We start from the raw sequence: 26,040 nt of genomic DNA, 5'->3' as shown, positions 1-26,040 counted from the left end.
GTTAGTGCGACGTTAAACAAGCAGCAAAAAGAAACGATGTTACATGGTATAATGACGTGAGGAGATTTTAGCACCTCTTATAGCAGACACGACTGTACTGCACAGCAGTGCTTCTCATACTTGTCTGTAAGTGTACCTCACAAAACACAGAGTAATGCAGACGAAACACGTACACTTTGAACACAGTGTGTTCAATCTGTTCTGTCAGTGTACAGTACATAGCAAATGCAGAACTGTTCCCGTACAGGTAATGTTCAAAATGTCGACCACCATGATCACGGCATCGTTGCCTTCTGGTACTTAAGAACTCCTGCGGGACAAAACTCCGACACCTCGGCATTTGTCAAGAACTAGCATTTTTTTCAGAGCAATACAGGTACAAAGCTAACTGGGGCAACAAACAAAACGGAATGAAATTACTATGTAACGACCTACTGGAAACCACGGGTCCCTGATACCAATACACTCAGAAGGTATCCCTGAACAACCTCCGAAAGTTAGTCGGTGGAGTTCGGCTTCGCCCTATGTAGTTAAGGTCGTACTAACATACAGGTTTTCAGCGATATTGTGGTGGTAAGGTAATGGCCGTGGCCTGATGATAACTGTTGCTTTAAGGGGCTAAACATATAGGTCATTAACCCCTAACGACCATGGTCTTAATAAAGGTACAGTCCCAGTATCTACCTGTGCGAAAAGAGGAAAACCGCGGAAAACTGTCTTCTGAGCTAACGACGGTGAAGATCGAACCCACCATTCACGAGTATAAGCTTACAGCTACACAACCTGTAATGTGTAGCTAACTCATTCTACTTTGTCCTTTCGTTTTTAAAACCTGGGATAATGCATTTGTATACATTTCGCAGTACTACTGTATATGTATCTCGTATCCGAGGACGTTAAGTCTCTTCTCCAAGAAGAGAGCGAGAATTCTGGTTACAGTGCTGGTTGACAGTGCATATTTTGTATTTGTCAAATGTGTGCATATCTTAAGGAAGTGAAATTACACTTTAAATGGAAATTGCTTGAACATGACTTTGCGCAATGAATCAGCATACTCCTACATCGTGTAAGTCCTTAAAGAACTTTGTCCTACCATACACGAATAGTCAAAAAAATATAAATGTATTTCAATGGGATGTTTCTACGAGTTGATTCTCTTTAGGGGGTGACTCATGTCTGGAATGGTCTTATGGTGGTGGTTGGGGCAAAAACTATAGATTTTGGTAATATTAAATCCACATTGAAGAGAAAGAGTTCCGAATGATTGTGATCATTGTTTTAATTTTAATGTTATTTGTTTCACGTCCCACTAACTACTTTTTAAGGTCTTCGGAGACGCCGAGGTGCCGGAATTTAGTCCCGCAGGAGTTCTTTAACGTGCCAGTAAATCTACCGACACGGGGCTGTCGTATTTGAGCACCTTCAAATACCACCGGACTAAGCCAGGATCGAACCTGCCAAGTTGGGGTTAGAAGGCCAGCGCCTTAACCGTCTGAGCCACTCAGCCCGGCGATCATTGTTTTAACAGGATATACAGCTAGAAAACCATCCCTTCGTAACATTAATCAGAGGGGAAAAGCAAGAGGTCCGATCCTTCGAAGAATGAAGGTATCGGCAAATCAAAGGAAAGAGACACGAAATGTGAGAAACTGAAAGACTCCCTAGGCCTCGAAAAACCTACCGCCAGGGTCAGTAAAGAACAAGAGTTGACCAACGGAAGTCGGGGAGGCAAGATGAAGATTGACACAATCAAATCGGAGCAATACCAGATTCAGCTAGGACCCCGTGGTCGCCAACACACACTCCCAATGAGAGCCCCAACAAACCCCTTGTATTCACCTTTGACGTTTTAAATTGTGTTTGTTTTTAGCGTATAACTTTTAGTGCCGGGAGTGTCAGAAGACATGTTCGGTTTGCCAGTTCTTTAGCTGTTTTTCCCGGCACACGCCATGTGGGTTAGCTTCATGTAGGCCCTACTACTGTGTGAGGGTGTTGTCTGTAGGCGTAGGTGTAATTGTACGTACTAGAAATGGGAAAGGAAGCGGCTGTGGCCTTGAGAAAGGTTCCATCCCGGCATTTGCCAGGAGATGAAACCACGGAAAACCATTTCGAAGGTGGCCGACAGGGGATTCGAACCCACCTGTCTCCCGAGCATAGAGCTAGCAGCCACAACTGGTCGTGCCGCAAGGCACTGAGCTGACCTGTTCGGTACCTTTTACGATAGATGGATAGAGAATACTGTGGATGTGTTATCCCTCCCCCTCCCCCCCACACACACACACCCACAGCGAGGGGCACTAACTGATGGGAATTATTATTGTTCTAAGGGGAAGTACAGGAATGCTCTACGCCCCGGATTTTCGCGGACAGTAACGGATTGCAGTCATCTGTCTCAGTGTCCCGAAAGTTTTCTTCAGGACAAATGAAAGTCCCGGGTTTGATCAAAACAGTTGTATACATATCGAAATTTCCTCAGCTGAGTTAGGATAAGTTGATAGTCGAAGATAAACTCAGTTCACCTTTTTAGAATAGGCCTACGACCTCAGTTTTTCGACTTGATAAAAATCAACAGTTCCAGCAAATACCAGCAGATTAGGCAGCTGCCTAGGGTGGCGGATTTTAAGGGTCGGTTTTGATATAAATGTGTCTTATGGCCGGGGGTCGCCTGGTGGGTTCATTTTTGTGGAACGGAAAGAACAGGCTAGACACCGACAGGGTTAATATGAAGGTAATACTTAACTAATTTCTTTTTCGACCTTGTCACATTTGCAATTTTACCACAGTATTCTAAAATACAACAAAGTCCGACTCGTTGGCTAAATGGTTAGCGTACTGGCCTTCGGTTCAGAGGGTCCCGGGTTCGATTCCCGGCCGGGTCGGGAATTTTAATAGCTTCTGGTTAATTCTTCTGGCTCAGGGACTGGGTGTTTGTGTTCGTCCCAACACTCTTCTCTTCATATTCAGACAACATACCACACTACCAACTACCACAGATACACACAATAGTGTTGGCCAATATAGGGTTGGCGTCAGGAAGGGCATCCGACCGTAAAACAGGGCCAAATCGATATGTGCTACGCAGTTCGCACCCGCTTTCCCACAGATGTGGGAGAAAGTGATAGGAAAAGAAGATTGTAAAATACAACCAAACAAAAATGCTTGATAAAAATTAACAGTTCCAGCAAATACCAGCAGACTAGGCAGCTGCCTAGGGTGGCGGATTTTAAGGTTCGGTTTTGACATAAATGTGTCTTATGGACGGGGGTCGCCTGAAAATTTGCGTTACGAAATTACCGTCACAAAATGTGTGACGGAAGTGTGTAACCTAGCAACCGCGCAGGCTATGTGGTATTTATGAGCATTTGATTTTTGCAGAAGGAAAAGTGGTTTCATTTTTAAGCTTACTGTTTTTTAATTTTTTACAATTTTAATAATGTTATTCACTACTCTTGAAAAATATAACACCAATTTAACTCACAATGAAATGCATATGAATAACTTCGGCAACAATCAAATTTAATGAGCTGTCTGGCAATGGAAAGGGGACCGGTTTTGTTTTAGTAGTCTAATAACATCACATCATCACCATAGGCATAATTCGAGGGTGGCAAGGGGTGGCAATTTCCCCCACCCCCAATATTTTGAAGGAAATACAATTTTTGTAATAATACAGACTTAGAAATACATATTTAGAAGTACTTTTTCCGCTAGTCTGTTTAAATTAGCTCAGTGAAACAAAGTGATCATTGCAAAATTTTATAGGCTACTTATATAATGTCCATTATTTTTCAACTTTACCTTACATTATGTAAAATAAAGAAAAATGTTGTCCGCTTGATTTTTACTTTTTTGGATAAAAACAGGCCAAATGATAGAAATACCTTATATGATTGCTCAACTTTACCTTCACAATATGTACAATAAAGAAAACTTTTATGGATAAAAAAGGCCAAGTAACAAATACATTTGAATTACATTTACTTTTTAATTCTGTGTGAATGTTCTTTACTTTCCAGAGGTTTGGTTATTAAATTAAAATAATTAATGTAGAGTATTAGTAATAATTTTGTGGTCACAAATTTCCGTCAAAAATGAGGACCCATGGACCCCCCCCCCCCCCCCGGCAATCCTTGCCCCCTCACCCTGCCATTAAAATTCTCAAATTATGCCCATGGTCATCGCAATGCAATCATTAGCATCTTTTTTCAATGCCATGCCTTCTCATGTGATACCCTTAAAGAACTTACTGGTATTATATTACGATATATTAGGAAGGCAAATCTCGTTGCTCGCTTTGTGATAGCGGACACTGCTAACACTGTCATAACAGTACAGTAGCCAGCATCAGCACTCAACAATAACCATTCAGACTTCAAAACCGAAGAAATTACCACCAGTCATTTTAGCATCCAACTGCTTGGCTGGGAGTACAGATTAATTTTGAGTGCAGTTGTTCAGTACCTATGTGATTTATATTTTTATTTTTATTAAAATGTGTGACAGTCGGAAAAAGCTCTCAATGCCAGAAACTCAAGAAAGCAGAAGCAATAAAAATAGAAAGAATGCAAAGAAAGAGAAAGAATGCAAAAATTGATGTGCTATTTGGAAAAGAAACACAGTCAGTTTGTTTCAGTTCGAGTCTAGATCATTAGAGTGTAATAATATGGTGAAAAGTATTGAAAATAGTGAACCATGTGATTTACCTGAGTCAGACGTTTCTGGTATTGGAAACAATAATAATGACGCGGAAACAGTCACTTTGGCTGACACATAGAACGAATGATTATAGTAATGGAACCAACTAGAGGGAAGAACTAGATGAGCTGCTGATAAAATCAGATGAGCCCTATAGATAAACTGAAGTGATAGATGGTATAAGAGATCTCAAAGCTGTTTTAAATTTCGTTAAAAATAAATGTCATAGAAAGGAAACTTGTAGAAGTAGGACTATTATGCAGTACAATATGGTTCATAAGAGAGGCATAAGGGAGTTGAAAAGTAACTATGATCAAAGGAAAACAGTAAATCAAATTGTAAACAGTATGGGATGGGTTTAGAACAATTACTGAGGAGTGTGGAAACACCTTTAAAAGTAGCAAGGGATGGTGATGACCCACTAAATTATAACAGAGAAATAAAGAGTTTAAGAAGGAGGCCCAGTAGAGTTAGGAATGATCGTGGAAGTAAGGAGAGGTTAAAGAAACTTACTAAGAAATTGAATTTATTAAAAAAAAAATCAACTAAGGATAACATGATGGCAGGCATAAATGGCAGAAAATAGATTTATGAAAAAAGTCAGCTGAGGTTAACATGATGGCAAGCACTAGCAAAAATTTTAGTGAAAAATGGAAGGGTATGTACTGGTACTTTGGGGCAGGAACAGGTTCCAGGAATCATTAAACAAAAATGTATATGTGAGGATTTACAAAAAGTGTAAGTATTTACTTAGCAGTATAAGACAGTTGTCACAGGGATAATGTCCAGGTTGAGGAGGTGACTAGTATTAGAGAAGTACTGAAAATTTTGCTATGATAATATAGATCTTTACAAAGAGATATAAAACAGCTAGCATTGATAGGATTTCTGGGTATATACTGAAGGCAATGGGTTGGAATATAATACCATAAGTACTTATCTGATTACTATTTCCATAAAGGAGCTATACCAAATTAATAGAGACTTCCCATAGTAGCCCTAATAAACAAAGGAAAAGTTAATAAACATAAAGCAAATAACTAGAAGCCAGTCAGCTGGACATGTTGCTTGTTATATCGGGGAAAGAATTCTTTCTGATTATACACTGACTGACAGTGACAATGCAACACCAAGGAGGAGTGGTTCGAAAGGGATGAAAGTTGGGGAAAAAACAGAGACGGCATGGATGAATAATTGATGTTTATTTCAAACCGATATGCAGGTTACACAATGCGCACGGCATCGACTCAGTAGGATGTAGGACCACCGCGAGCGGCGATGCATGCAGAAACACGTCGAGGTACAGAGTCAATAAGAGTGCGGATGGTGTCCTGTGGGATGGTTCTCCATTCTCTGTCAACCATTTGCCACAGTTGGTCGTCCGTACGAGGCTGGGGCAGAGTTTGCAAACGGCGTCCAATGAGATCCCACAAGTGTTCGATTGGTGAGAGATCCGGAGAGTACGCTGGCCACGGAAGCATCTGTACACCTCGTAGAGCCTGTTGGGAGATGCGAGCAGTGTGTGGGCGGGCATTATCCTGCTGAAACAGAGCATTGGGCAGCCCCTGAAGGTACGGGAGTGCCACCGGCCGCAGCACATGCTGCACGTAGCGGTGGGCATTTAACGTGCTTTGAATACGCACTAGAGGTGACGTGGAATCATACGCAATAGCGCCCCAAACCATGATGCCGCGTTGTCTAGCGGTAGGGCGCTCCACAGTTACTGCCGGAGTTGACCTTTCTCCACGCCGACGCCACACTCGTCTGTGGTGACTATCACTGACAGAACAGAAGTGTGACTCATCGGAGAACACGACGTTCCGCCATTCCCTCATCCAAGTCGCTCTAGCCTGGCACCATGCCAGGCGTGCACGTCTATGCTGTGGAGTCAATGGTAGTCTTCTGAGCGGACGCCGGGAGTGCAGGCCTCCTTCAACCAATCGACAGGAAATTGTTCTGGTCGATATTGGAACAGCCAGGGTGTCTTGCACATGCTGAAGAATGGCGGTTGACGTGGCGTGCGGGGCTGCCACCGCTTGGCGGCGGATGCGCCGATCCTCGCGTGCTGACGTCACTCGGGCTGCGCCTGGACCCCTCGCACATGCCACATGTCCCTGCGTCAACCATCTTCGCCACAGGCGCTGCACCGTGGACACATCCCTATGGGTATCGGCTGCGATTTGACGAAGCGACCAACCTGCCCTTCTCAGCCCGATCACCATACCCCTCATAAAGTCGTCTGTCTGCTGGAAATGCCTCCGTTGATGGTGGCCTGGCATTCTTAGCTATACATGTGTCCTGTGGCACATGACAACACGTTCTACAATGACTGTCGGCTGAGAAATCACGGTACAAAGTGGGCCATTCGCCAACGCCGTGTCCCATTTATCGTTCGCTACGTGCCCAGCACAGCGGCGCATTTCACATCATGAGCATACCTCAGTGACATCAGTCTACCCTGCAATTGGCATAAAGTTCTGACCACTCCTTCTTGGTGTTGCATTTGCTCTGTCAGTCAGTGTATTACACATGTTTGAAAAATTACCAATTGGTCTGACAAAAGGCAGTGTGGGTTTCCAGCAAGATAGAGCAGATATTTTTTATTCCTTATTTGGAGGTCATCAGTTCATACCTCTATGCATTATTTTCCTTTTGTTGGAGGTAATTCCCTTGTTTGAGAGTTTCCCTTCACTGTTATGATATCTTCAGTACAGTATTCTGTTATGTTTGTTGATTCTGAATTCAAGGTGAAGTGTAACTCATGCCCTGTTTCCACCGACACTAGCCTAGCTTGTTTTCATGTTTATTTCTTGTTTGTAAGTTAGAGAAAAGCTCTCAGCTTAGAATGCCAGTGTTTTTACTAGACTGAAGTCCACCTACAGCCAAGAAGATAGCTCCTCAATTGTTCTCACATAGGCTGAGTGGACCTGTACTAAACCTCAGATCTAAGTAAAAATCTCTGACCTGGTTGTAAATTCAGGTTAGAGCCTCCCAGTAAGAGTCAGGTTCACTACCCCTAGACCGTAGAGATGGCCATAGGAAGGAAATACTCTGTGTTGTCTACTATAAGAAAACATAATTTGCACTACTTTTGCTTCCAAAATTATATATTCTTCTGCTTTCTGGACTTTTCCTAACTACCTGAGGTCGACACTATATGCGGATAAAGCCCAGTATTATAGCCTTTCCTCGCATCAACCATATGTGGAGGGATGCATTGACTATTGCCTGTTTCTGTGGTGGATTGTAGTGTGATGTGTTGTAGGAGATGTGCATTAAGACAAACACCCTGACCCCAAGCTAGAGAAATGAACTAAACAGAGTTATAATCACTTTCCCTTCCAGGAATTGAACCCAGGGCCTTCTGAACTGAAGATGAGTCTGCCAGATATTTGTCACATTTCAAAATCCAGCAGACCACTCCAATACACCACTGCACCATCGCATAATGAATGGAGAAATCATACATGAAGCAGCTTCAAATTACCACGCAAACCAGCTAGTCAGTGGGCAACTGTCGTCCAGGGATCTTCAGTCAATTGGAAGATAGCTTCGGGTACACTACATGTTTCAAAGTATGTCAGCGCACGACCTTCTTTTCAGAGGTGATTGAAAAATATAGACAGCCTATGGGAGGTTATGAGTTGTGACTGTCACAACAAAATAAAAATAAATGCTGCTTTAGAGGAATTAGTTACTCTCTTCAAGGCCAAAAAGCTTGAAGCGAACAAGGATTTGTTGTTAAAAAAATCATAATTATGTGAAGATTTCCACATACAAGAACGCTTATAAGCACTCTGGTGGTGGTGGTGGTGGTGGTGGCGGTGGTGGTTTTAAGAAGCAGTACAACTAGACAACCATCCTCTATTAACATTAATAAGAGGAAAATATAGATACCTCATAACTGAAATGCCATCCTGGGTCAAAAAAATTCTTGATTAATTCTTAGTCTTTTCTAGTCTTAGCCATGCTTGGCAAAATACAAAAATTGTAAGTAACACACTTTTCAGAATGGCCAAAATCAAACAGCTGGATTTCCACCAAAAGTGGACACTCAACTTTCCAGTAGTCTAATGCCTTAAAAATGAATTGCAGTTGACAGCAGTGTGCAGTATTTTTAGTAGAAATCAAGAAACTTGTTGTCATTAGTTCAACAAAAATGAAAGACTAAAACCGTTCCTCCATGTTCTTCAATTCTGCCACAAAAGAAAATTATTAATTAACGGGCACCACAAAGTCAGAAGTTGTATTGCCAAGCTTATCAAAAAATATGGGAAATTTTAAGTTTATGAGGAAGTCCATTGTGTTTCAGTTGACAAATCACATAAGCATGCCAGCAATGAGGTGACTGACAGGAAATGGCACATCGGGTTTGTTATCAATCCAACACTTAGGTTTGAGGAAAATAATACACAGGGCATGGAAGTTGGCTCCAAAAAGAAGAGAAACTATGAACCTTGCTTCCCATCTTCGATGAAAAGTATCACATACCTGTCAGTGATTATGGCGGGGAGGGGGGATTTGTCACAAATATATTTGTTGATTTCTTTCTTGGCTCTGGTATTCCTCTTTAGGGTTTAAATGGCATCTTTCTAAGTGTTTTTAGAAATCGATTGTAGATCACCATTTGGATGGAATTTGTTAAGTACAAGAATATCCATCATCAGAGATAGCTACACAATAGAATACTGGACTGATAGCTGAAAAATATATAAACATAGACCACCATACCTAAGGTAGTGGTGGTGATCATTGTTTTAAGAGGAAGTACAACTAGGCAACCATCCTCTATTTACACTAATCAGAGGGAAAACATGAACGACCTGCATAAACAGAAACGTATCAGGAAGAAGAAGAGGGAAGGAAGGGATCCTATATTTCAAAAAATGAAGGTATCGGCCAAAGGAAGGCAAGGGCCACAAACGGCATGAAAATGAAAGACTCCCTAAACCAACCACCGGGGTCAGAAAAGAACAAGAGTTGACCAAGGGAGGTCGGATAGGATAGATGAAAGCGAGGAGCCTGGCACAAGTTAGTGGAAGCAATGCCAGGACTCAGCTAAGGGCTGCGTGGTTGCTAACCCACGCTCCCAAGTTAAGAGTACCAGGGACACCTTTTAGTCACCTCTTACAACAGGCAGGGTACACCATGAGTGTTATTCCACTGCCACCTTCCACAGGGGGATACCATAACTAAATTCAGCACTGTCACTTAAGTGCGGCCAGTATCCAGTAATCGGGAGATAGTGGGTTCGAGTCCCACTGTCGGCAGCCTTGAATATGGTTTTCCGTGGTTTCCCATTTTCACACCAGGCAAATGCCGGGGCTGTACCATAATTAAGGCCACGGCCGCTTCCTTCCAACTCCTAGGCCTTTCCTATCCCATCGTCGCCATAAGACCTATCTGTGTCAGTGCGACGTAAAGCAAATAGCAATAAAAAATAATAAAAAAATCAGCACTTACATATTTGAAAAAGATATTGACGAAATACTGTATATCTATCTATCTATCTATCTATCTATCTATCTATCTATCTATCTGTATATGTACACTATGTGATCAAAAGTGTCTGGACACACCTTTGTACGTGTAAATTAGAGCCTAGATGTCATTATGACCTCTGCTTTTGCTACAAAGGTGGCTGAGGGCTTGATGTTGTTCAGTGCTACAAAATTCCTGCAGAATAGGTGGAGCAGGGAACCGCAGAATGGTTACCGCATCAGTACCAATCAGTCAGAACCAATTGCAACCTTCTGAAGTAGTTCGAGTCGACTATTGGGGACATGATTCTGAGGTGGAAATGAGAAGACACATCCAAAATAAAACGATGGCCATTGGGCCACGCTGGTGAGATGTAGTGTGTCTACAGTGCACTATGTCTTCTGGTATGGGCTATATCAAATTTGTTACTTTCATTGACCTGTCTCAGTCTCATCCTTGGCTTTGACAATATGAAAGTGACTGAGGTATGAGTGATGCTAGTAATACCATTCCTTATGCAGCCAGTCCCTGTTATGAATGGTGTGCAAATATCGCTCATAGGGTCGGTTGGTGCATGCATTTCAGTGGGCTTGGCAGACTGATATATAATAGCAATGGCTGGCTCAGTGAAGAAAGCAACGGGAAGCTACTTCACTCCTCATTTCCCTAGTACGCCTCTTCAGTGACGTCTAGGCTATTTATGACAGCTGTTGGCGGAGTTGCAGAGGATCAAACCAGCCTTCGGGCTGAATACCCAACATACACACGTCTTGACTGATAGGGACTCTCAGACATTGGAGAAAATAGTACAGGAAAATTGCATGACATCGTGTGACACTATCACCCATACATTTCTGCAGTGTCCCCTAATTGTGCTGCCTTCTTATTCTTCTTCTCCTTCTTCTTCTTCTTCTTCGTGGGCCCTCTAAATATTAGTTCCTAATTAGTGTCGACCTCTAAAATCTTTTGCTACCATGTTTTTCCTTCATTTTCACCTAGATATACCTGCTCCCTTCACAAAGCTGCAGGTTGTTCTTATTGGGTCTTCTTGGATTTTTTCTCTCTCTTCACCTGGTAGTCCTCGAGTGGAGAGTCTGATTCTACTCAGCGCCTCACATTCGAAAAGTATGTGTTCAGCTGATTCCTCTGCTTCATTGCATTTCCTACATATATTGTCTTTTATTACTCCAATTCTATGCAGATGTTTCTTCAGATGGCAGTGTCCTGTCAAGAGTCCTACTACCCATCTTATATTTTCTTTGCTGAGTTTCAACAGTTCTTTAGTATGCTTCTTGTTTTGTCCTTTGATCAGTTCCTTTGCAAGCCTGCACCCTGGAGTATTTTTCCAGTTTTCCATTTGTTTCTTTTGTACCCATTTTCATATATAGTGTCTGGCTTGTCCATAGGAAATCCCGCATACAGGTTCTGGGCCTACAAAATGTGTTTCTGCCCCTTTCCTGGCCAGTTTATCTGCCTTTTCATTTCCTTCTATACCTGCATGCCCTGGTACCCATATTATTTTGAGAGCTTCAGGAGAAGTGAGTGGCAATACCAGACAATTCTGGATATTATCCGGACTGCCTCTAGTGCCTTAATGGCAGCTTGGCTGTCCATAAAACTGCTAGGTTACTAAGGCGTTTCCCAGTCACTAATTGTGCCACTAGCACCACAACTGTGCCAAGGGAGATGTAAGAACTGGGGTTCAAGGCTCAGACACCTACCCATAAACCACACATTTCTCTGGTGAATGCTAAGCACTGCATTCAGAGGTGTAAAGAGCACTGACACTGTTTTGCGGACATCTGGAGCAGCTCAGTTTGGAATGATAAATCATGCTATATGGCAATCAGATGGAAAGGTTTGGGTGTAGCAAATACCATGTGAATGATACGCCAGCCTGCAGAGTGTCCACAGTGAAATTTAGTGGAGGTGGGGTGACGGTGAGGGAGATTCGGTCCTCTCATAATACTACAGAGCTTGTTAAAGGTTGAAGGATATAAAGACATTTTGACCAGCTGTCTGCTGTCTACCTTAGAAGACCAGTTCAGAGATGCTCGCTGTGTGTTTCAGAATGGTAATACTCCTTGCTATAAAGTGGGGCCTGTTCATGGACAATTTCTGGAAACAGACTGGCCAGCCTAGAGCCCGACTTCAGTAATACCAAACATCTCTCGGATGAACTCACGTGACACCTATGCTTCAGACCCCAATGAACCACTGCACTTGCTACAGTGTTGCAGAAAGAATGATCAGCTATTCCCTCGGAGATGCTCCCACACTTGGTAAACAGTCTCCCCTGCATAGTTTGAGCTGTAATAAAGGGCAAGGGTAGAGGTTGGCTCCAGTATTAATGTCTATGTGGCAGACAGAAGTCTGGGCACTTTTGATCAGATAGTGTATAGATAGGTATTTATTTTAAACAAACCATCCAGTAACTTTTTCTAGGGCAGTTTTCACTTGTGGATTTTCTCTCTCTTCTTATCAATCGAATTGGTCAAAACAACATATGTCCACATGATCATTAACATTATTGACAATATTACTAGCTCAGTATCAATATTATAAAACTATTTGAAACATATTTTGATATATAGGGCATCTCCTTCATCACAGTCTTTGTAAGCCATACGCTACAGAAACACCTTTCACAAAATGTTTTATGACTATCAGGAATATAACGGATGATTTTCTGGAGATCCTGAATTTTCTTTGCATTTATGTTGACGACTTCTATACAAGAATGTTCTTTGCAAGAATGACTCAGCTGGAAGTTGAACTTTTAGTCACCATTAATAATGTTCCTTGTGTGCAAAACTCCTAGATGTGTTACAGAAGTTTCTAATTTTGTGATATTTCTTTTTCAATAAATCTTTCAACTGTTAAGTTAACTGTGAATTAGGCACAGTTCTTCACTCACATCACTCCATTTTGTCACCAGACAACAGAAACAGAACAGCTGACTGCACAGAATAGCCAGCATTTGGACCAGTGTGATTAGTTATTCTGAAAACGCCCTATGTTCTGGAAATAAGGAGTTTCCAAAGGGATTCTCAGGCATTGCAGTACTTAAACAACATGTCAGACTGTACTTTCTCCCTGGATATGCAGTATTTTTTGACATACGAAAGAATGTCGTTCAAACTACACATCTTGTTACATAACATATTTCTCCCAGGAAGTGGACATATGGTGTTTTCAAAATTCCAAGTTATACATTTAGATATTTATGCTCCATGTTAAGAGAAAAATGTAATGATATGCTATTCATTTGTGATTTTTCCACAGCAGCCAAATATGGGCTGGAACAGCAGCTGGTGTACTGGCCTGATATTGGTGGCAGTGCTAGGACTGACTCTGGGGATTGAAGAAGTGGCCCTGCAGCTCAACACGAAGAAATGGCAACACCAAGTGAGTGAGAAGTTCCTCAGCATGTCCCTAGATCCTGCTGCCCTTCTGCAAGGAAGAGATCTCAGGTGAGAGATGAAGTCACCATTGATATACCTGAAATAAAGTCCATTATGGAGTGATGATAAAGTGACATAGAATTATATTGAATTCACTATTCTGCTATTAATGTATTTCCAAACCCATGGATGGCTGAGTAACACAATTATTTATGCATTTGGCTCTTGTATTCAAGGTCCCAGGATAGAATCCTGACGCAGTTGGTTGACTTAGAGTGATTAACTGTGAAATATCTGTGTCTTCTTAGTGGAGGTATATATATTTCCTAGTGCACCATCACTGCATTATCCTACAAAGGGAGCTTGTAGCAGTGTCTCAGTGGCACACAAGCCACCAGCATCTTGGAAAGGAGTGGCAACCCAACTGATGAGCCCACCGATACACTAGGACAAAACACTGGTAATTTCATGTTTGAAATGGCCTAAAGAACTTGAATACTTTAACATGATATGTTGTAATATCTTTTTACTGAACAGAAATCATTTCATGCAAAATTCCCAAATAGGTGAGCATAAGTAATAAATACAGTATGTCCACTTTCAGAGTGTGATGTTTAGTGGTATTAAATACCATCCACAGAGGCCTAGGTTCGATTCCCAGTACTGCCAGAAATTTAAGAATGGCAGGACGGCTGGCATATGTTTAAAAAGCTACATGAAGCTCACCTCCTTCTGGGGGGGGGGGGTGTTGCCTTAAAAGAGCGGAACCACCTTTACATTTTACAATAATAAATATGTAATTGACAACTGTGCAATCTAGATGATGTTTGACTTTTGTTTCTATTCTCTTGTATTTTCTTCTTCTTCTTCATGTACAACCTCTCTTGTTCAATACTTGTTCTTTCACAGCCTCAGTATAGTAAAGTTCAAAAGAGTGGATCTTTTTAATGCTCTCTCATCATAAAGCTTTCATACCTTGCCACCTGTTGGAAGATGAGTATTAGAATACTATGGATCCTGAATTTATGTGGTTCAGTGCATGTATATTGTTTATGTCTTATATTAATATCATAATATTGAAATATTGAATTTTTCTATGAAAACAATGGTTAACAACCTTTCCTTTAGCATGTTTAGCTGTTACAACACAGGTGGTGGAGTTGGATCTCACAGTTTTCACGTTGCAACAGAACTCAGATAGGGAAATTCGTGTCTATTTGTCTGCACAGATATTTAGTGGGTGATAATGGGTAACAGGTTCAAAGTTTCAATCATTTTTCCTATCCAATCAGTCCTCCAAATTATCAATAATAATAATAGATATCCTAATTGGGGCTATGATATACATCATGCTTTGAACTCAGACGCTAATAGACAGGTTGGTAATATTTTATGTTTTAATTTTATTTATTCTTATCAGAAGCATTAATACTATAAATACATATATACTCTTCCTGAATTACAAAGTCACACTTATAAGAAAAAGTCTACACTACTTTTGCCCAGAAATTGGTGACATCCAGTGCATTTTCTGTTGCCTGAAGTAGATCTTGTACTGTTTTAATAGAAACAAATATCAAAATAAGTGGTGTTAGATGCCACTGAGGTAGACACTGGTGTTTTAACTTCACCAGTCTCAGTAGAAATTCTTTTTTCAAGTTGTTTTACGTCGCACCAACACGGATAGATTTTATGGCAACAATGGGGCAGGAAGGAGCTAGGAGAGGGAAGGAAGCAGCCATGGCCTTAATTAGGGTACAGCTCCAGCATTCGCCTCGTGTGAAAATGGGAAATCACAGAAAACCATCTTCAGGGCTGCCAAAGTGGGGTTCGAACCCACTATCTCCCAAATACTGAATACTGGCCGGACTTAAGCGACTGCAGATATTGAGCTCGGTCTCACCAGATATTAAACATAACCCCTCAGTTTTGGCAGAGTGGGTAGGCAAAATAATATACAGATTATCAAACAGAACACTGCCTGGCTAAATGGTTCATCCAGTGACTTTCTGAACACAAGTTTGCAAGCTCAATCTTGACTCAGTGTGGTGGTATTAGAAGGTGCCTCAAGTCAGTATATTTACCGGCATGTACAAAAACTCTGGTGAGACGAATTAATGTAAAAAAAAAAAAAAAACTGCTGTAGTTTGTGGGATTACCGAGCTCGATAGCTGCAGTCGCTTAAGTGCGGCCAGTATCCAGTAATCAGGAGATAGTGGGTTCGAACCCCACTGTCGGCAGCCCTGAAGATTTTTTTCCGTGGTTTCCCATTTTTACACCAGGAAAATGCTGGGGCTGTACCTTAATTAAGGCCACGGCCGATTCCTTCCCATTCCTAGGCCTTTCCAATCCCATCGTCGCCAAAGACCTATCTGTGTCGGTGCAACGTAAAGCAAATAGCAAAAAAAAAAAAAAAAAAAGTTTGAGGAATCTAAAACCGATAAAATTGTTATTTAAAGCAGAACACAGGTTCATAAGCTGTATAATGAAATAAATGGTGTCAAATGTCCCTTCGGGAACATCAAATGATCATAAATATGTCTTTCAGCAAATGAAACTTAAATCGATAACGATTAATTTCTTTGCGTCTAATAAATTGTTTTCAAGAGATATCTATATGGAATTTGGAGTCGACAAGCATAGGATTCAGTGCATTGAAACAGGGGAAACTGATTACAGCCTATGAAACTACCACAAACAAAATAATCAGTTCTCTAGAGTATGACGAGGTGAGGCGTCTTTGATAAAAAGCAGATTATATGTCTCTCAGTCATGGCCATCAGTCATCACAGTCTGCACGGTTGCTAGGTAACATCGCATCACACATTTTGTATAGCTAATTTCAGGTGAACTCCCAGCCATGGACATATTTATGTCAAAAGAGAAATGAATTATGTACATAGACTAGGATACAATAAATATGTATGTATAAATAGCCTTTTCTTACTGTATATGTAAAATTGTAATTCTCACTTTAGTTTTGAATATTAACCTGAATAAGTTTTGTACTGGATAGGACAAATAATGGCCTACGTCAGGTTTGGTTTGATTCTTGTCTGTTTCAGCATCACGGGAAAATGGACAGATTGATTTTCATGGACTTGGTCTTATTTAAGTTTAGGATAACGGCGAGTAAAAACTTGGCTATGAGATGTTGAAAAAAATATCAGCAGGAGATGGGGGAGGGAGGCCTTCAGATGGAGACTAGAAAATAAAACTTGATCCATCTATTTTTATGGTTTGTTTTACAAGGAAATTGTTTGCAGCCGGTTGGACTGAAATTCACAACGAACAAAGGAGCGGGAGACCGTCAATTTCCGTCGAGACAGACGTAACGGTTGAGCAAATTATGTGTGAAGATTGGTGGATCACCCTGGATGATCTCTGCACTTTGGTTCCTGAGGTTTCCCGAAGTGCCGCTCACAGAATTTTGACGGAAAAGTTGAAATACTGGAAGGTATGCGCAAGATGGGTGCCACACATGCTGACTGAAGACCACATGCGGCAACGAGTTGTGTCTTCCTGCGCATTTCTTCAACGCTTTGCAGCCAAACAGGACAACTTTCTGGACTCAATTGTCATGAGTGATGAAACCTGGGTGTTCCACTTAACACCTGAGACCAAGCAACAATCACGCCAGTGGCAGAATCCCTTTTCGCCAAAGCCACGGAAATTCAAGCAAACACAGTCTTCCGGTAAAGTCATGACAACTGTGCTTTGGGATTGAAAAGGGGTATTGTTCGTTGACTTTATGCTCGTTGGGACCACAATTAATGCTGATAGGTACTGTGAGACCCTGAAAAAACTCAGACGGGCAATTCAGAACCAGAGAAGAGGAATGTTGAGCAAGGGCATAAACATTCTCCATGACAACGCTCGCCCGCATGTCACCCAGCAAACCGTTGCTCCCCTGCAACAGTTTCAGTGGAACATCATCACCCACCCACCCTACAGTCCCGACTTGCTGCCCAATGACTATCACTTGTCAAGAATGGGTACAACAGCTAGTAAATCATTGGCGGTTTCTGACTTGGTTGCAAGTTTGCACAACCACAACTTTTTATATTCTATTAATTAGAGATTTCAAGTTATTCTTTCTGAGGACTGATTCGTTTGTTTAAAGCTCTCTGCATCAAAATCCATACATTTTGGTTTTTGTTCAGTCAGTGAAGTGTGGATGGTGAGTATTTGCTTTACAACCAAAAGACGATTGCATTCACTACTCACTTCTCATATGCATGCATCTCGCTAGCTTCTGCACTGTTGGTGTCATAAAGCTTTGTCTAGAGAAACTGATTCACACATTCACACTTGACTTGCAATCCTTGTGGGTAACAGCCCATGTGCATAGTGTTAATGCTGTGTGTTTTTTTTTTTTTTTGCTATACGTCGCACCGACACAGATAGGTCTTATAGCAACGATGGGGTATGAAAGGGCTAGGAGTAGGAAGGAAGCGTTTTTGGCCTTAATTAAGTTACAGCCCCAGCAAATGGCTGGTGTGAAAATGGGAAACCATAGAAAACCATCTTCAGGGCTGTTTTAATTCATGGTGACTCAAGTAGTGCATGTTCACAATGAATTTAGTGTCCAATTTGCAGATAAAAGAAACCAAACAGCTTGTATTCAGCAGAAGAGAAGCTAAAAATAAAAAATTTATTACGTTTCACATCATAGAGAAGACTGTACAAAGTAAGAGCAGACAGTTTACATATCAGTTCAATTCATCTGTTTATGACAAAGATATTTATATTTGTGGCTATGGAAAGGACAATTCATTGTACTATTTTTCATGCTTGTTGTTTGGTGAGGAAAATAAATGGACCAAAACAGGAATGACAGCCCGATTAGACTACTCTACTTAATTCTTTGAAACCCAAGTGAGTTGGCTATGTGGTCCACGTCACGTAACTGTGAGCCTGCATTCGGAAGATAGTGGGTTCAAATCCCATTGTTGGCAACCCTAAAAAAAGGTTTTCCACTATTTCTCATTTTTATACCAGGAAAAAGTCTTTTCTGAAAATACTGACTCCCAAAACTGGATCAGGGATCCATTTGCTGATAAAGACATTATACCAGCAGTGTTAATAGATCATTTAAAACACAATCCAACTTCCCCAAGTTTGCTGAGAGGGTAATCATGTTCCTGGTGCCCTTTACAACAATATATATTCATATGAGCCAGGATATTCAAGATGTGTGTTCATCAAAGACAAATACCTCAACAGAATGCATGTAGAGACCAACCTAATAAATTCAGAAAAATTCAGCCTGATGTATTTAAACTTGTTTTAGAGATGCAGACTCTAATATCTCATTAGTATTATTCTTTGTTATATCCATTCTCCTCAAGTTCTAAAATTGCAATATATCAATATACTGGTATATTATTAAATACTTGTCTAACCCTTAGCAAAGAATATCTTATTTACCCATGTAATTTTTCCATCCTTAATTCTGAAATGTAAATTAGGAGAAAAATAACAATTTGGATAAATTTCCTGCCATAACTATGTAAAAGTTTCATATCATCATTGTACTTTTCACATTTTTTTTAAAATACAGGGTGTTTCAAAAAGAATATATGTATTTCGAATGCATACATTTATTAAACTGTAAGACATACGAGTATGAAACTTTACACACATATTTACGAACCTCTCAAGTTCAGATTACAGATGTTCAATATGTCCTCCATCAGCGACACGATCAATATCACATCGATACGCAAATTCCTACCATACTCGGGCAAGCATGTCCTTTGTCAATGATATTATGGCAGTATGTATCCAGTTCTTCAACTCTTCCAGGTTCTGTGGGAGTGGTGATACATAAACGTTGTATTTAATGAAACCCCACAGGAAGAAGTCACAGGGTGTCAAATCCGGTAACCGTGGAGTCCAGCTGGGACATGCTAAGTCGCCAGCTCCTTGACGACCAATCCAACGGTTTGGTAGAATTTCATTGGCGACTCCAGTGAGGGGGTCTTGTTGAAAAATGAAGTTGTCTTTGTGCAGCCTCGGAAACAACCAGTTTTGTAACATAGCGAGATACAGATGTTGATTCCCATAGGGAACTTATTTGTCCTGAATGAGTAAATTTATAATACCAATATAATGTTCCGTTATTGGACATTATAAATTTTCCAGCTAACTCATTCTTGGTTGCCTGCGTTTCGCCCTCGTGTGCTAAGTTGGGCTCGTCAGTTGGGACTTAGCACACCTCCCAAGACGCAAGGCTAGTGCATACCGTGGAGGCCACTGCGAAGCACACGAGGGTGAAACGCAGGCAACCAAGAATGAGTTAGCTGGAAAATTTATAATGTCCAATAACGGACCATTACATTGGTATTATAGCGAAATACTGCTGACTGTTAACCATATTTCCATCAAAGAAGAATGGGCTGTAAACTGCGAAGCCTATGCAGTGGCCTCCACGGTATGCACTAGCCTTGCGTCTTGGGAGGTGTGCTAAGTCCCAACTGACGAGCCCAACTTAGCACACGAGGGCGAAACGCAGGCAACCAAGAATGAGTTAGCTGGAAAATTTATAACGTCCAATAACGGACCATTATATTGGTATTATAGCGAGATACTGCTGACTGTTAACCATATTTCCATCAAAGAAGAATGGGCTGTAAACAGATGATCAGGATATCGCACAAAACACATCGATTTTGGGTGAATCTCGTACATGTTCAATGACTGCATGTGGGTTATGTAGGCCCCAAATTTGACCATTGTGTTTGTTCACCTAACTACCAACATGGAAAGTCGCTTCATCACTGAACATGATGCGTTGTGCGAAAGTGTTATCATTGAATTAGAATCTAGCAGTTTCCACCTTTTTAATACAAAATACAATGTTGTTGGATGGTATTTACAACATTATTTTATTACAGAACATGTTTCGGTGTTTCATTTTGACATCATCATCAGCTGCATAGTAAGTGAAAAAAACTTGGCGATATAAACAATGAACAATAACATATTGCTGAACTTGACTCCATTAAAAACTAACTTATACTAGGTTTGAAAACTCTAATTTACAGCAAGAAAAATCTTGTGATATCGTAAATATAAAAAAATCTCATCTCGGTGATGAGTTGTCTTCAAATTCTGTAATGGCTATAATTCTGTACACTCGTACTGTCGGATTCAAATAAGATCCAAAAATTGAGGAGTTAAAGTTGAATACAGTCCTTTAATGTTAAAATGTTCCTTTCCTATATACATTGTTAGCCATTTGTAGATAAAAACTTGTTGTGTACAATAAAATTGTCAAACTGCGCCGTCTTCTTAGCTTTGTTAATGTGTAGAAACGTAGTTTTTGTGCTGTATATATAATGGTTGGAACTGTGATTTGGTTTGCCCTAAAGTTGTTAGGCAAGCATAGCCTCTCAGTTCAATGGAATGGAATGCATCCCTGTAATGATTAACATTAAAGGACTGTATTCAATTTTAACTCCTCAATTTTAGGATCTATTTGAATCCGACAGTACGAGTGTACAGAATTATAGCCATTACGGAATTTGAAGACAACTCATCACCCAGATGAGATTTTTTTATATTTACGACATCACAAGATTTTTCTTGCTGTAAATTAGAGTTTTCAAACCTAGTATAAGTTAGTTTTTAAGGAGTCAAGTTCAGCAATATGTTGTTGTTCATTGTTTATATCGCCAAGTTTTTCACTTACTATACAGCTGATGATGGTGTCAAAATGAAACACCGAAACATGTTCTGTAATAAAATAATGTTGTAAATACCATCTGAAAACATTGTATTTTGTATTAAAAAGGTGGAAACTGCTAGATTCTAATTCAATTGTGATCTCAGTTCAATACAGATAAGAAATATGAAGTTCCTTACATTTAGTGTTATCATTGTCAATATCATCAAGAATCTCGTTAGAAAATGCCACATGTTTGCGTTTGTCATTAGGATGCAGAGCTTCTAACAGCTGTGACTTGTATGGCTTCATAACCAACCGACGTCTCAAAACACGCCAAATTGTTGTTGTAGGCAGTTGTAACTCCCGACTGGCACGACGAGTTGATTTTGAAGGACTACGTTGGAAAGCAGTTTCAATTCGTGCAACATTTTCTTCAGGAACACGAGGGCGGCCAGGACTCTTTCCTTTACATACACATCCTGTACCTACAAACTGTTGATACCATCTGCGAATGTTCCACCCATTGGTACCTCGACCTGAAATGTCTTTGCACTGTAATCACGGAATTGCACTTCGCAAACTCGAGAACACAAAATGATTTCTGCTGCGGAGTAGCCATTTTAAACATATGATGGTTACCAAGCAAAACAGAAGACAACTGACATCTAGCGGCTATTAATATAAACTACACTATGTATTTGTTCCTCCAATAGCCGAGCCGAGGCGCAGCGATCGATAGTTTGGACAAAATAACCTTGTAATATGTATATTCTTTTTGAAACACCCTGTATATAATCGTGAAAACATGTATTGTTTCTAAGGCTAGACGTTTTGTTGGCAGTGACTTAGAAGTGGAAGCAGCATCTCTGTTCAGCACGGTGTTGGTCTATGTACCATTCGCCAGAACACTTGTAGTAGAGTCAAGGTACCCGGACCTCCTGTATTTCACAGACAAAGGGTTGGAAATCCCAAATTTAAAGAAACTACAGTATTATCTTAAGCCAACTGAAGCGATTGAAGTATCTTCTATATGAAAGGAAATTCAACAATTATTTTACTAGAGTCTGAAAAATAAAATGAACTGAAACTTTAAAAAAAGAATTGAATAATTACCTAGATATGTTCAAAAATGTTTACATTCTTCACATTACATATAAAATATTACTAATAATATGTAAAATGATCCCAAGTATAACCATATCAGAACTGCAATTCGCTGACAGTTTTCATTTTCAGCTTCTTTATTTTTATTTATTAATTCTAAAACCAATATATGTTTGAAAAAGAATACAGAATAATTCACTAGTTCTTTGAAAATAATTGAATAGTTGGTTTCATAAAAGAAACATCACTGAACTTAAGAATCAAGTAAAGGAGAGGAATATATAATTATGAGGGTGGATCAAATATAAACAGGAATTATTTTTCAAAAGTTATTGCATCTACCAAAATAATACACATACAGAGATCACTTTTCTACATTGTGTCCTGCCTCTGACACAAATTTTCTCCATCGGATTGATAAGTTTTTGATGACACCCTGATAGAAAGAAGAGGGATGTGTGCGGAGCCATTTGAGCACAACCTCTTCAACACTTGCATCATCATCATCGAACCGCTGTCCTCCTAGGTCTTGTTTGAGTGATCCAAACAAATGGTAGTCACAGGGCAATATATCCGGACTGTACAGAGGGTGTTCCAGAGGTATCCAGTGAATTTCCTTCAGTTTTCCCTGCATTAAAGCGGCAGTATGCGGCCTCGCATTGTCATGGAGAAGAATGATGTTTTCGATCGGTTCCCGGCATCACTTGTTGTGATATGTAGCCTTTGTTTCATCCAAAAGGCAACAGTAATAGGCTGCATTAATTGTCCTTTGCTCGTGAAGAAAATCCACCAGCAAAATGACCGCAGAGACCCAGGAAACGGTTGCAAGCACCTTTCCAGCAAATGGACATGTTTTGGCCTTGACTGGACCTGCTAGAAAGAGGGAGCATGGGTGAGCACCTATATGCTGGACACAGGCATAAAACATGCAACAGAGACATTGTTCATACAATCTTCCTGTATAACAGAAGATCGTGGAGGATGGAAACGGGTACAAAGAAATATCATCTTCAGAGATCACGATCCTCAGGATTGAGGGACCGATATAAAAAGACAGGACCTACTTTGTCTGTTTGCCACCACTACATGCTTGTTTGCTTTAAGTATGGGGTGTAATGATGCACCCAAGTTCCATCACAAGTCACAATACAATGCAATCCTCTCCGTCCTCATAGCGACGCAGGAATCTCTAACAAACTTCCTGACGTAAAGTTTTTTGTTCTTGGTTGAGAGACAAGGAACCTACCTGGCAGACAATTTCCTGAAATGAATTTCATCTCGGATGATTGTTTGAACACTTCTGTAACTTATTCCTATGGCTAAAACAATTTGCAAAGTTTTTATTCGCTGATGTTCACCAATAATGTCATGAATGGCAACAGTGATGTCTGCAGTGATGCATGTCCATGGTCTCCTTTCATGAAGTTCATTTCCCACAGCTTCTCTTCGTGACACAAATCCCAGATTTAAATATAGGGGAATTTTTGATGGATGAAGAGAAAACTGGATAGGTTTACTCTGGGATCTCAGATTCCTTTCAACTTCATTTCAGGAACACACTACCATTATTCATCATTATCCCAGAATTGATGCCAATCTTCATCTAAATAGTGTCGTTTGTAATGTGGTCAAGACGAGAGCTTCCCATTGACCAAGGCAACATATGGGTCTCCATACACTCGAGTCTGTGAAAGTGTTTCTTCCCCAAACTGTACACGGAGCCATCTCAAAATTTCAGACGGTTTGGTGTCCTCTTTTGCGAGAAATTTGATAATGATACATTGCGCAACAGATGTGTGCACCTCTTGCTCATTCATGGCATACTGAATCAGCCCAGCTCTCCACCGTCATTCGTTCACACAAACCCCTTCTCCAGACACCCCCACCAACAACTTGGTGAAGCCCCGCCTCAGAATTATTACTAACAGCAGTGGTACATTTAAATTCCTGTTTATATTTGATCTGCCTTTGTACATAAGAATTTGGGCCCTAGTCATTTCATTGCTATTTTTACTGCAGTTGTCTGCAAAAGGCAAAAACGCAGAAAAGATATTTTGTTTGTCTTGATTTTTGTGTAATAGAAGGTTCCTTTTCACTTGTGCAGTCACTACACAGAACAAACCAATGGAAAAATGTCTGATACATTCTTTTAATAGTATAGTCTGACTGCCATGAAAGTAGTTAGGTAAATAGCAAATGACAATCTGTTTACTTTTTACTAGGTGGAGTTCTGCACGAACACTAACACTGGCTAAGTCACTGTCTCCTGCCTACCTCCGACTGGCAGGAACAGGCAGTAATTATTTTCTGTTCCAGAACAAACAGGACAATAACAGCATTTCAGGTAAGGATCAACTTCTGCATTAATATTGTTTATCCTGATCCCTTGGTCATATCAAGAAACACATACTACAGTATATTACGAAGTAAACCTGCATTTAATAGCTGCAGGAGTGTTTGTCACTATCAAATACACATTATCTCATACACTACAGGAAAATATGTGAAGCAATTTGAATATTATGTCTTACTCAGTGTTAGATTCTTGTATCTTGCAGTGAGCAATCCTCCAGACATACTTTTGAAGTATTGAAATAATAATACCAGATTTAAATATAGGAGAATTTGTGATGGATGAAGAGAAAATTGGATAGGTTTTCTCTGAGATCTCAGATTCCTTTGAACTTCATTTCAGAAACACACTATCATTATTCATCATTATCCCAGAATAGTGTAACAAATCTGCCAGTCAGGATATTCCTGAACCTTGATGTTGTTGAGGCTTAATCACAGTAACAAAAGACAAGAACCAACATAAAAACACAAACTCCACATCCTCACACACTGTGATCTTCACAGATTACTCCCTAAACTTGGAAACATTCCTGGATTTATATGGTCCCATTGGGCTTGAGTTCAGGGAGCTGAATTTTTGGGGGCATAAAGTTCGCCAAAGCATAATAATTTATCATTGCTCTTCTTCTTATTCTTTGTGTTTATCCTACTGGTGTAGGGTCCACTTGATGGATCAAGGAACACCACTTCCCGCGATCGAAAATATCATTACGCTGTAGGTGGAATGCTCTTATATCGGTGTTAATGGAATCCTGCCATAGTTGTTTTGGCCTTGCAATTGGTCGAGTTCTGCTGACTTTAAGGTGGTAGGCAGTATTGGCGATAGTGTGAGATGCTGTATGCATGATGTGGCTATACCATTGGAGCCGTCTCTGACACACTTTCTCATTTATTAGGGCGATGCCAATCTTCCTCTAAATAGTGTCGTTTGTAATGTGGTCAAGGCGAGAGATTCCCATTGATCAAGGCAACATATGCATCTCCATAACATGAACTTGGTGTTCTACTCATCTTATAACCAGCTAGCACTTACCTCCATACATAGCAACTGGATGAACAACTGTATGGTATATTTTTGACTTCAGGTGTATCGGCATTCTCTTGTCACAGAGCATTCCCGTTACCTCCCTCCGTCACATCCATCCCGCATTTACCCTTACTTGTACTGTAATGTTAATGTTGGTTTTACTACATAAATAATAATAATAATTTCGTGTGGCTATTGCTAGCCGGGTGCAGCCCTTGTAAGGCAGACCCTACGATGAGGGCGGGCGGCATCTGCCATGTGTAGGTAACTGCGTGTTATTGTGGTGGAGGGTAATGTTATGT

The 26,040-nt window shown here is 40.4% G+C and overlaps 1 protein-coding gene across 1 annotated transcript in view; it reads left to right on the top strand.

Annotated features, from left to right (window-relative positions):
* Positions 1 to 26,040, top strand: part of LOC136866074 (uncharacterized protein PF3D7_1120600) — a 108,241-nt gene that overhangs the window by 33,293 nt on the left and 48,908 nt on the right. The window contains exons 2-3 of the mRNA XM_068226598.1: positions 13,462 to 13,649; positions 24,579 to 24,700. Of these exons, the coding sequence (XP_068082699.1) occupies positions 13,471 to 13,649; positions 24,579 to 24,700 (301 nt within the window). The 5' untranslated portion in view covers positions 13,462 to 13,470. The remainder of the gene's footprint in view (positions 1 to 13,461; positions 13,650 to 24,578; positions 24,701 to 26,040) is intronic.

The sequence above is a fragment of the Anabrus simplex genome, chromosome 3 (genome assembly GCF_040414725.1).
Source record: "Anabrus simplex isolate iqAnaSimp1 chromosome 3, ASM4041472v1, whole genome shotgun sequence".
NCBI classification, from domain to species: domain Eukaryota; kingdom Metazoa; phylum Arthropoda; class Insecta; order Orthoptera; family Tettigoniidae; genus Anabrus; species Anabrus simplex.
This window is presented reverse-complemented; position numbering and strand designations above follow the sequence as displayed.